The sequence below is a fragment of the Dipodomys merriami genome, unplaced genomic scaffold (assembly GCF_024711535.1).
Source record: "Dipodomys merriami isolate MVZ:Mamm:240054 unplaced genomic scaffold, mDipMer1.0.p SCAF_9, whole genome shotgun sequence".
NCBI lineage: Eukaryota > Metazoa > Chordata > Mammalia > Rodentia > Heteromyidae > Dipodomys > Dipodomys merriami.
The window spans coordinates 57,434,408-57,447,318 of NW_027206512.1; the positions used below are offsets into that span (position 1 = coordinate 57,434,408).

At 34.8% G+C, this 12,911-nt stretch overlaps 1 protein-coding gene across 10 annotated transcripts in view; it reads left to right on the forward strand.

Annotated features, from left to right (window-relative positions):
- Nucleotides 1–12,911, forward strand: part of Lcorl (ligand dependent nuclear receptor corepressor like) — a 104,324-nt gene that overhangs the window by 62,158 nt on the left and 29,255 nt on the right. For 6 of the 10 annotated variants that reach the window (XM_070013093.1, XM_070013088.1, XM_070013087.1 and 3 more), the window contains 2 exons: nucleotides 2,214–2,465; nucleotides 9,451–9,544. In XM_070013093.1, the coding sequence (XP_069869194.1) occupies nucleotides 2,214–2,465; nucleotides 9,451–9,544 (346 nt within the window). Of the gene's footprint in view, nucleotides 1–2,213; nucleotides 2,466–9,450; nucleotides 9,545–10,861; nucleotides 12,056–12,911 lie in introns of those variants that run through there. The other 4 variants (XM_070013091.1, XM_070013097.1, XM_070013095.1 and 1 more) reach the window with 4 other exon arrangements.

Genomic DNA, 12,911 nt, shown 5'->3' on the forward strand with positions numbered 1-12,911 from the left:
CTTTGTTAAATGTATGAATATTTAAAGTAATACAGTGTGACCACTTTGGCAATCAGATGATCCTCCCACCAGGATTTTTTGTTGTTGTATTGATGACAACAGCAACAATGCTGCTGCTGCTAATGATGATGATGATGAAGGTGCTTTTTTTTTTTTTTTAAGTAACTTCTCTGCACTAATTATGTGAAGTTGGTATTCTTTGAGTCTGAAATAGTCTCTACTGAAATAGTTTAATGCTCCCTTAATGATTGGCCAGAGGCGTTAAATATTTAAAACTATAATATAAACCATAGCACTAAGCCTTTTTCATGGGGGCTCTAGGAATACTGAGGAATGACGGTAAGAGTATGTGAATTTGCCAGGTGCCAGTGGCTTGTGCGTATCTATAATCCCAGCTAGTTAGGAGGCTGAGATCTGAGATTCAAAGCCAAGCCTGGGGAGGAAAGTCTGAGACTTGTATCTGCAATTAACTACAAAACAAAAAACAAAAAAACAAAACTAGAAATGGAGCTGTGGCTCCAAGAGCACTAGCCTTGTGAACAAAAGTTCAGAAAGAGTGCCCAGACCCTAGCCAGCACAAAAAGGGAAAAAAAGAAAAAACAGGTTTTATTTAAAATGCCACATAGCTTACTGTTCTTCCCAAGATTCAGCCAATTTCTTTATTTAATGTAGCAATACTACTCCCTACACACACACTCCAAAAATAAAAACCATAGCAAACAAGTAAAAATTCTCAGAAAACTCACAGCATTAACAGCATCAGATTGGAAGAAAACAAACTAGCTTTGCTCAGAAAGAATTCTTTTTTTCTCACTTTCTCTTCCTCTCTCCTCCCTCCCTCCTTCCCTTCTTTCTTCCTTCCTTCTTTTCCTTCCTTCCTACCTTTTCTTCCTTCTTTCTTTACTTCTTTCTTTCCTTTCTTACATTACTAGGGTTTTGAACTCAGTTGCTAGGCAAGCACTTGAGCCATGTCCCTAGCCATTTTATTTTTTGGAGTCAGGCAGTGTCTTACAGTGCTGATCTTGGACAGTCCTCCTACCAATGTGCCTCCCATGTAGCTGAGGCTGCAGGTATGAACTACAGTGACTGGCTTATTTGATGAGGTGGCAATCTCCAACTTTTTTCCTGGACTAGTCTTAAAGCATGCTCTTTCTAATCTCTACCTCCTGAGCACATGGGATTACAGCCAGTAATCCAACCAGTGAACATCTCTTAATTTTATCACTCTGTGAATAGCCAGGGAATTTTTTTTTTTTTGTCTTTTCTTTTTTGGTACTGGGGATCAAACCCAGGACGTTGCACTTGCTAGGCAAGCGCTTTGCCACTGAGCTACATCCCAGCCCAGCCAGGGAATTTTTTTAACCAATTGTAACCTAATAACTTTAATTTTAAACATTCCTTTGTCTTCTTTTTACATTTTAGAAGAAACCAATGAGCATTTTCTGGGTTTTGCTTAGAAATTTCTATGAATACATTACTCAATTTATTAGACATATTTTCTACTTTACAACTTACTCAAAACCTTTACCATTGCATAATGAATATATACTCTTTGCTTGAATTCACAATCATACTTATCTAATTGTCCTACAAATTTCCACCCCTCAGCCTCAAAGAGAATGAGTGTTTCGTTAACAGATTCGTTTTCACTAAGACTGACTTCAAAGTTCACTGCCTCTTTGTAAAATCACACACATACTTTAGATTTTATTATCATTAGCATTTTGCTAACATGTAAATCTCTATTATTTACATTTAGGCATATAACAAATTATGTCCAAAACTTAGCAGTTGTAGCCAGAAACTTACTATTTCACATTTTCTCTGAGTCACAAATCTGAAAGTGGCTTAGCTCAATGGTTTTGGCTTACAGTTCATTAAAACGCTATTATCCAAGGGTCAACTGGGATTGTAGTCTTCTTAGATTCAAAGTTCTGAAAATAATTTGTTCTGCTGCTGTATCTTTTTATCTGTATTTCTTTTACCTATATTTTGTTTGGACAGAGAAAGATTATTTGTAAGAAATGAGTGAATACGTCACTGTTAGGAAAATACTATTATAAAACTAGAACTACAGGATGTCTGTTTCTAAGTCATTGGCGGCTGTTGAGTAACACTAGAAGACTTCTAGTATCATTAAATTGTAATCAAAATAAGTTTAAGTTGTGATAACTTTTATTTCTTTTTAATGATTATATTTATTTCTTCTCTAGATCTTCCTCAGAACTGTGATCCTAACATTCCCCTAGTTGCTCAGGAATTAATGAAAAAGATGATACGTCAGTTTGCAATTGAGTACATTTCAAAAAGTGGTAAAATCCAAGAGAATAGAAATGGTTCAATTGGACCAAGTCTCATATGTAAAAGTATCCAAATGAATCAAGCAGAAAACTCCCTTCAGGAAGAGCAAGAAGGCCCCTTAGACCTCACTGTGAATCGAATGCAAGAACAAAATACTCAGCAAGGTAAGAATTTTTTTGCATGTGTAATATGTAATTTTGTTTTAATATATTTAATCACATTAATCATAGTTTTATATTCATAGGTAATTTATCTTAGAACTAACATTAATTTACTTACATGATAAATTAGAAAAGAAGATTTATACTTTGTGTTTACAAAAAAGAAAAATTGAGTTATTCTCATTTCTTTTACAGTATAATAATATATGGTGAAACAATCATAATAAGTGAGTTAAAACTAAAGAATCCAAGTAGAGATGTTTATGAGAAGGTTTTTTACAGTAATCCCCTAAAAACAACTAAGTACTTGATCTTCAGTTTTTGAACTTAGGTGATTAATGGAAATTATTAAATTCCTCTGTTTATGATGTAACCCAGTAAGGAAGAAAATTAGTACATGTGATAAGTATATACAATTGTGTCATTAATTACTTCAGGACAATTTTTCAGAAGTCCAAATGATAATTAGGTCATGTTGGACTTAATATGACAGTTTATTAGAAAGACAATCATGATTTCGTAGGATCAAGGTAAGAAGGGCTTTAAAAAAAAGTATGGGGAAGATACCAAATAAGGGTTGTTTCTGGACACTGAGAATAGTAGCTCTTAGTAACATTAGGCAACATGTCAGTCCTTAAAGCCATTAAAAAAAAAAAAAAAAAAGCATTAAGTATTGTGATAGTGCTAGCTCTGCTCCAAGCTCAAAAGAAGAGTTCACAATCATCAGTGTTTGAAGAAGATAATGTTTTCAGCATTTAGATATTGAAATAATTTCCTCTTGTCTGTTTCCTAATTTTACATTCATGAGTTTATCCTAACATATTAGGGTGATAATAGGTTATAAGAGAAATATTGTCAAAGATAACTGTGATAAAAGATTTAAGGAAAAAGTATCAGAACATAAAATTCTGGACATTGAATAATAGAGGATTTCAGATTTTTTGCTTTTGACTCATACTTTCTGCATTCTGTATCTTATCCTCTTTTAGGAAAGCAACTGAGAATTCTAAACAGAGTTTAATCTGTGTGATAGCCTTGTCAAGACCTCCATTCCCTCTTCAAGTAACTACCTATCAAAACTTTAATTTCATCTGGGCACCCAGGGCGGGCTCATACCTGTAATCCAAACTACTCAGGAGGCTGAGAACCGAGGATCTCGGTTTGGAGCCAGCTCATGCTGGAAAGTCTGTGAGACTTTTGTCTCCAATAACTTACAATAAACTACCCCAATAAAACACTGGAAATGGCGCTATGGATCAAGTGTTATTCACTAGCCCTGAGCACAAAGAAACTCAAGAACAGTACCCAGGCCCTCAATTCAAGCCCAACGACTGGCAAAAAACAAACAACAACAAAAAAAAACAACTTTAATTTACTCATTTGTAAGTTGCCTATAATAATAATGAACCTATGAGAAATTCATGAGTTACTTTCTCTGAATGGTCCAGTGATTAGAATTAGGATCACTTGCTAGAGGGTAGAAGGAATCAAATTTCAACTCACTGTGAGAAACATTTTTAAGGACCAGATATTTCTTTCAGTGGAGGAGTAACATTTCCCCTAATTACTTCATTGGATGGATACAAAAACATTGGATAACAGCTCAGGATAAATGATGTTCTAAAAGTAGATTTCCTTTCCTTAGCTTCTTTGATTCTATGAACTTAAGTGACAGGACAGCTCTAAATATTAATGTAGGAAACACGAATGTAAAAATTTTAATTACGTTAATATTCTAGGCAAAGCACATAAAGATGTGGAATATCCTAGGGAGAGAAAGAGTACTGATGATTGTTATATAAATAGTCTTGACAACTTTATTGTGGGTGACTTTGTGTCATATGTGATTTCAGTATTCTTCAGGATACAAACCATTTTGCCAAGTATGATTTGTAGTATAGAAGAAAAGTGGGGAAATAGTGATGAAGTTTTAAAAAAGAAAAAGTAGACTATATTCTTCTGCTTCCTTCCTCTCCCCTCCTTTCTTCTCTATCTCCCCTTCTCTTCTTCTCTTTAATAGTATTTTAGCTCAGGAACTTATGCATGCTGAGCAAGTGCTCTACCATTGAGTTAAACCCCCAGCTTCAGATTTTATTTGATAAAACAATGTTTTCATGTTATGGATTAATAGATTCTCGTATTGCCTACTTACATACAAAAAAAGGAAAAGTGGAGCACATAAGTTTGTTGCAGTTGTATGTAGATGTGTGTCCGTTACTCATTGAAACACATCATATATACTTCTGTTTGTACAGACTAAATCTTTATTTTCTTTTTTTTTCAGAGTAAATCTTTTAAGGTTGAAATAAAGATGTTATGAACTATTTTTAAATGTCTTGGTAATCATAGTGAATTCAATGAAATGCATAATTGGGAACAGTTTCATTAGTAATGATAGAAGGTATAAATCCATATTTAATATAGATTTCTTAAAACAACATTTTAGCTGGGTCTTGTACCTGTAATCCTAGCTTCTTAGGAAGGTGAAATCTGAAAATTGTGGTTCGAAGCCAGCTTGGTCCAAATGTCTATATAAGACTTTTATCTCTAATTAAGCAACAAAAAGCAGAAAGTATATGTGACTCAAGTGGTAGAGCACCAAACTTGAACAAAAAAGCCAAATAAGAGTGTGAGGCCCTGATTTTGAGCCCCATTACCAGAACAAACAAATAAACAAATAAATAAATAAAATTTCCTGGCCTGATTTTACTGCCCTTACTTCATGGTATATTTAATTAAAATCCTATGTCTTTGCAGGGGGAAGTTATTGGCTAGGGCATAATACGATTCTTGCTATTTCCTCTGTAATTTCTTTTCTTTTTTTTTTTTCTTTTTTTTTTCATGCCAGTCCTGGGACTTGAAGTCAGGGTCTGGGCACTATCCCAGAGCTTTTTACTAAAGGCTAGTGTTTTACCACTTGAACCACAGCTCCTCTTCTGGCTTTTTGGGTGATTAATTGGATAGGAGAGTCTCAGACTTTTCTGCCCAGGCTGGCTTCAAACTGTGATCCTCAGATCTCAGCCTCCTCCAGAGTAGTTAGGATTACAGGCATGAGCCATCGGTGCCTGGTTTGTCTATAATTTCTTAATAGTGCTTATTTAAGTAGTTTTTCAATTTGTAAGTTAACTTTATTTGAATTAGATAACAATAGATAACTCTAATACATGATCATGCTTTAATTCATTTGCTGGTGCTGTAAAAGAATATAAGAAACATATTTATTTCTTCAAATTCTAAAGACTAAGAGGTCCAAAGATGAAAGGCCTCTATGTTGCTATGTAAACATAAAATATTTACATTCCTGTAATATTCTAGCCACAACACTTAAATAGTTTGTTTTTTTGTTTTTTTTGGGTCCGGTCATGGGGCCTGAACTCGGGCCTGGGCGCTGTCCCTCAGCTCTTCAGCTCAAGGCTAGCGCTCTACCACTTGAGCCACAGCGCCACTTCCGGCTTTTTTCTTTTTGCTTATGTGGTGCTGAGGAATCGAACCCAGGGCCTTCAGGCATGCAAGGCATGTGCTCTACCACTGAGCCACCTTCCCAGCCCCAACAACACTTAAATAGTGAACAACTAGACATAAAAAAGAGTAATGATAGTTGTTGTAACTATTGGTTACTACCATAAAGCAACAAATAATGCCTATTTTATGCAGAGTATTTCACCAAATAAGAATAAAAAGAAAAGTTGATATAGTCTTCATACCAGAAGATGAAAAAGGAATAATTATACAAAAATCAAGTATAAACTTCTAAATAGATATCAGCAAGTTGAATGTAGTGTAATATAATAACATAAATATCAAATAAGCATTTGAGGGGCTGGGGGTTTAGCCCAGCGGAAGGGCGCCCACCTGGCATGCACAAGGCCCTAGTTTCGGTCCTCAGCCCTGAAAAAAAAAACAACAACAACAACAAAAAATAAGCATTTGAAAAAAGTATGATTTTCCAAGCTAAAGGAAAAAGGAAATACATATTTTCATGATACAAATGCAGAAAAATAGTTCTTATAAAGACTGACATATTATGATTTTTAAAAATACAAATGCTTTCAAATGAAGACTAGATGAGCACTTTTAGTATCCTGAACATGGTAACGTAATGATTTAAAGCAAAATCACACAAGGTAAAGATGCATATAGCCACCAATTTTAAATATTTTATGAGACATCTTTACTTAATTATCCAATTAGAAAATTTAATTTTAAAAACATGACATCATCAGGAAAAACATTAAAAACATAAGAATGAAACTACTAAATTGTATAAGATCTCATGGAGTATTTTGAAGGACCTAGAATAATATTTCCAAAGTAACTGATTATACTATAAATGGAAGAGAAGACTGAAAATTGTTTTAACTTCATTGTCTTACAAATTCCTTGTCTGGCCAAAATTCCAATAGGATTTATTGTTCTCAATGGCTTATTAATCTTAAACCTTTACAAAAAGTCTTAAAGTGCCAAGAATAAATCATGTTAAAGTAGTGAAGGATTTGCTTCATCTACTGTGAAGTCTTACAAGATAAAACAGTAAAACCAGGATGCTTTTGACTAGGATATAAATTAATAAAGGCAGTTAATAAGCTTAGAGCCTGTTGAGGCTCACACCTATAATCCTAGCTACTCACAGGGCTGAGATCTAGGATCTCAGGAAAAGATCTAGGATCAACCAGGAATGTTCATGATACTCTTATCTTCAGTTAACCACCAGAAAACTGAAATGGAGCTGTGGCTCAAGTGGTAGAGTGCTAGCCTTGAGTGAAAAATGTCAGAGACAATGCCCTAGCCTTTAGTTGCGCGTGTGTGCACGCGCACGCACGCACGCGCGCGCACACACACACACACATGAGCAAAAAAAAAAAACAGAAATTCCTCATATATTGCTGGAATCTTGGTAACAAAGAAAAGCTGTCATTGTAAATATTATAGAGGAAGTCTTATTCAATACTTGGTTCCAGGACAAGAGACAGTGATCTTAATTTCAGTCTTCTATATGTAGGTGTCCAGTTTTCCTAACATTTGATACCTTTGTCAAAAAATCAGCTTGCTAGATATATGTGCTTACTTCTGGGTCTTCTGTTCCATTGGTCTGTATGTCTGTTTTATGTGCCAGTCTTGTGCTGTTTTTGTTTCTGAAGTGTAGTTTGAAGTCAGGCATAAATAATGGTAAGTAGACGATTGAAATACCTTATGTCTATTTGTGAAGGTGGCATAAGGAACCCCCACTGCATAATGGTGGAGGAGACAGGAAGAAGAGATATAAAGTCACTGAAAAGAATGAAACAAAAGATTCCTCTACCTCTGATACAAATGTCAGCAAGCATTCAGTTAACAAAACGAAACTATGATCAATGAGAAAGCCACAACTTAGGAGAAAAAGTCTGACAGTTGTAAAAAGATGCCTTATCTATTCTTGATGAAAAGATACTTAAACAACTTCCTGTCCAGGCATAGTGGCTCAAGCCTGTAATCCTTTCCACTTTAGGAGATCTGGGGAGTTTGTGGTTTCAGGCAGTCTGAAAATAGAAGTCCCGAAGATTCCCTCTCAACCAGTAGCTAGGTGTAGTAGTATATACCTGTCATTCGAAGCTGGGGCGGGATGGGGGTTAGGGGGCACCAGGGGCAAGTTGGAGAGGGGAACACATCGGCTAAGTGAAATACAAATAAGAGGATCAAGTTCCAAGTCTACATAGAGTGAGACCCTGTCTTAGAAAGGGGCTGGAGAAAGCCCAGGCCCTGAGATGAAATCCTACTTCTGCAATGAAGAAAAAGAGAAGAACAACTTGCCCAGACTCTTGCCCAACATTAGGTTCTTTTATTCTGTGGTAACTTTATCTTGGTTGACATGAAGTACTTAGGGAGAGGACACTTTGACAGTCAGATATAAACATATTTTATATTTCTTCCATCTGCAATAATATTTTAGATAATATTGCTGTAAATATTTGTAGAAATGATTATATCTCTAAGACCTCAAGGCTTCATTTTCTCATGCCAACCTTTAGGAAAAGATTTAGAACCCTAAATTCCAGGATCCAGTCCCTGTCCTCTCTATCCAGTCCCATATGTGCCTTTGCTTTTATGCTATGTTTTCCTTTTTTTTTTTTTTTTTCAGTTTCTTGAATGAGCCTCTGACACTGATACACATTGGTTCTTCTGTAGAAGTTTCCTTCTGCACTAATGAATTTTTTTCTAAATAAATCTTGATTTTTTTTTCCTTCAGATGCCATTTTATTTCCTCAGGAAAGCTTTCCCCATGCGTCCCAAATTAAACATGTAAAGGCATCTGTGTGCACGTACATGCTCGCTTCCACATACCTAGGTACTTGCTTCCACATTCTCATGTGCTTTGTCTCATTTGATTACTTTTCTTCATTTTTTTGGATTAAGTTTTTCCCTTCATTTCATTTATCTGTAGTTGCTAAGGTTGTAGTTTCCCAAAAATTTTAAATGTTGACTTAACAGTTAAGGAATAAAAAATTTAGAGTATTTCAAGTAGTCGACATTGTACACTTGACTAGCTTTAAATTTTTATAATGATTAGTAGAAAATAAGTTATTTAGAGTCAACAATTTGCTTAAAATATGTATAACCACATATTGCTGATTCTAATAAATACTAATTGTTCAATTCTCTTACCATAACATTTTCTAATCAGTTTTGTTCAACTTAACATCTCCCACAAACATTATCTGGGCAGCTTTGAATGATGGGAGAAGTGAAAAGACTTGATTTTATACCATCTAATCTGCTTGCTTCTTCAAGTCACTCAACAGTGACACCTCCTCCTCTGCCCTTTATTTTTCCTATGTAATGCCTTCCCAGTCATGTCCTGGTGCTGAAACCAAGATGAATAGGTAATGGCTACATATCAAATGCAAGTGTCAAGTTTAGATTATCAGTAGATCAGTAAAATATGAAGTGATAAAATGTAAGGATTGCCTTTCTGTTACAAATATAAAGTTTTTTCTCTTACAAAAATTTATAGGGGATGGAGTGTTAGATCTCTCTACCAAGAAAACCAGCATAAAATCTGAAGAGTCATCCATATGTGATCCTTCTTCTGAAAATTCAATGGCTGGGTAAGCAATATCTAGGAAATATTAATATTGAATATTAACATCAAATTATCTCTGCAGAGAACTCTTAATACTATTCTGATTAGTACTGACATACTTAGTTTTCCTCCAGAAGTTTTGTCACTCATAAGTGTGTCTTCTCATACCTTTCATTTGTCCTTTCTCTTTTCTTTTTTATTCTTTCTGTTAAAGAAAAGTTATCAGAACAATCACCAAACTTTAGTTCATGTTACTAAAATGAACTACCAACTTAATCATAGAATACAGACTTAAGAAGCAGGACAAGTAAGAGAACTTTAAATACTCAAGGCAATTGTAAGGGAAATATTTAATTTCAATTCTTTAATTTTCTTAAACGATGAACAAATTCTAAAAGTGCTGTACTTACTAATTCCTTAAAACTACCTTGTAGTGTTTACATGCTCTTCATTGTGCTTTAGATGTGGTGTGGCAAGCGACTTAATATATATGATAATCACCACAAAAAGTCCTTTCTATTTTGAAATCTGTCCTTTAATTTAATAAATAATTACTAGTGAAATGCTGTTCTGTTGGATTTTTTAATTTTTTTGTAACTTTTGCATCTTCACATTAACCAACTACATAGAAAGCTTTTTTTGGTCACACTTCAAACTAAAACATGCAGTGTTATTTGTTTCAACTGAGCCTATAATAAACATTAATAGGTATAGTATGCTTTCTATTGGAGATACTGAAAAGTACAATGATAAAATTGAAATAGAAATCACTTTTACCAAATCCAAAATGAAATTATTTTACTAGAAAACCATTTGTTTCATATTTTACATTTTTAACTAGAGGAAATTTAGTCTTGTGGAACTATGGAATGTTTGTGTTTGGAAATATTCTTGCTGTTACAAATTTCCTTTACATGGGTTGACTCTTTTATTACTTGTTTAGTGGTAACGTCACATTTCTACTAACAAAAACTCCTTTAGGATTTGGGTTTTTTTAATAATGGAACTCTTAATTGTACAATAAAAATTTATAAGTGTTGCTCTGCAAGCATCTTTCAAAGGAATAGCAACATCATGAGAATATTTTTACCAATACTGAGTTAGGATTTTATGTTCTTGGAAGGTCTGCCCATTGAGGCCACTGTATCGTTGACACATTGTCCTACCGGGGCTGTAGCGTTTGCTTTGATAAGGAGTAACTACTACATCTCAGAGACTTAAAGTGTTAAGCAGTGATGTTACCTAAGCAAGGAGTATAATAAAGGAGTGGACCCTCCCCTTCCATAGCTGTGTGAGAGTCTCTCATGCATCAGTTTACCATCGTTTCATTCCATCCATCCAGGAGACTACACAGAAACAGAGAGGACTATGTGGAAAGAAGTGCTGAGTTTGCAGATGGTTTGCTCTCAAAAGCTTTGAAAGACATTCAGTCTGGAGCACTGGACATAAATAAAGCAGGCATACTTTATGGCATACCTCAAAAAACTTTACTTCTCCACTTAGAAGCCTTACCAGCAGGGAAGCCTGCATCTTTTAAAAACAAAACTCGTGATTTCAATGATAGTTACTCATATAAAGACAGTAAAGAAACGTGTGCAGTGCTGCAAAAGGTAGCCTTGTGGGCAAGAGCTCAAGCAGAGCGCACAGAAAAAAGTAAACTCAATCACCTTGAAACCTCAGAATTAAAATTCCCATCAGCTTCCAGTTACCTCCATCAGTTAACTCTACAGAAAATGGTTACTCAGTTTAAAGAAAAAAATGAAAGCCTTCAGTATGAGACTTCAAATCCTACTGTACAGTTAAAAATTCCTCAACTACGAGTCAGTTCTGTTTCAAAATCACAACCTGATGGTTCTGGTCTGCTGGATGTTATGTATCAAGTTTCCAAAACCTCTTCAGTCCTAGAAGGATCGGCTCTCCAAAAACTGAAAAATATACTCCCTAAACAGAGCAAAATAGAATGTTCTGGGCCTGTAACTCATTCAAGTGTTGATTCTTACTTTCTACATGGGGACCTCTCTCCTTTGTGTCTTAATTCTAAAAACGGAACGGTAGATGGAGCCTCTGAAAACACTGAAGATGGACTGGATCGAAAAGATAGTAAGCAGCCCAGGAAAAAACGTGGCCGCTATCGGCAGTATGATCACGAAATAATGGAAGAGGCTATTGCAATGGTGATGAGTGGAAAAATGAGTGTTTCCAAAGCACAAGGAATTTATGGGGTACCTCACAGCACTTTAGAATACAAGGTAAAAGAAAGATCTGGAACACTGAAGACTCCTCCGAAGAAGAAACTACGATTACCAGACACTGGGTTATATAATATGACAGATTCAGGGACTGGCAGCTGCAAAACCAGCAGCAAGCCTGTGTAGATTACTTGTTAGGCAATTGTTCATGTGTGTGTGTGTGTGTGTGTGTGTGTGTGTGTGTGTGTGTGTGTGTGTGTGTGTGTGTGTGTGTGTGTGTGTGTGTGTATGTGTGTGTGTGTGTGCCAGTGTGTGTGTGTGCCAGTGTGTATTTGTGTCTACATACACACATGTGAGAATTACAAATGCTCACTCTGACAGGAAACATGAAATTTTACAGTTCAAAAACCACTTACATGCCTTTTGAAAAAAGTTTTATTCAGGGTTTTCACTGTGGACAGAATTATATAGTTGCTTAATTCTGATAGTTTGTATTTAATCCTTGTATAAATAGGTGAAAAAGATTCAGGTTTTCTTTAGTAGTCAATAGCATAAAGCGTGGGAAAACAAGCAATTGTCAAGTTAAACATTTTTTATTGGTGAAAGAACATTCTAGCCATTCAGTTGAACCATCTTATAATGAATATGGTATTAGTTGTGAACATTTTTACATTACATACTTAGGTATGTGTGTAAATATGTCGAATCAATCAAAGTTTAAATAGCTATCTCCATACTAAGAAAAATTATTTACAGTATTAATACACTACAGTGCATTCTATGAAATACGAAATGCACGTCAGTGCATCCACCCGGAAAAGAAGGAAAACCTTAAAGGATATGTATAATGAAATTTAATATTTATCATTTAATAGTTGATTTAGCAGGAAGTTGGGGTTTATAAGGTATATACTTTTTAAAAAAAACTGACATAGTTTAACCCCAGCAGCTATAGAATTCTTTAATATAAGATGGAATACTAAAAACAAAACATAATTTAAATTTAATTATTAAAATAATTTAATTTTGTTTTCCATTTAAAAAATAAGCTAATATGTAAGGTTAGAAAAGAAAGTTGGAATGCAACTTAGAGCATGTTTATAATGTGCACAGAAAAAAGCTTGAGAATGATCATTTTGGTTGAAATGTGCTGGTTAGTTGATGTTATGACTACTTTAAATTTTAAGGATTGTGACACACTCC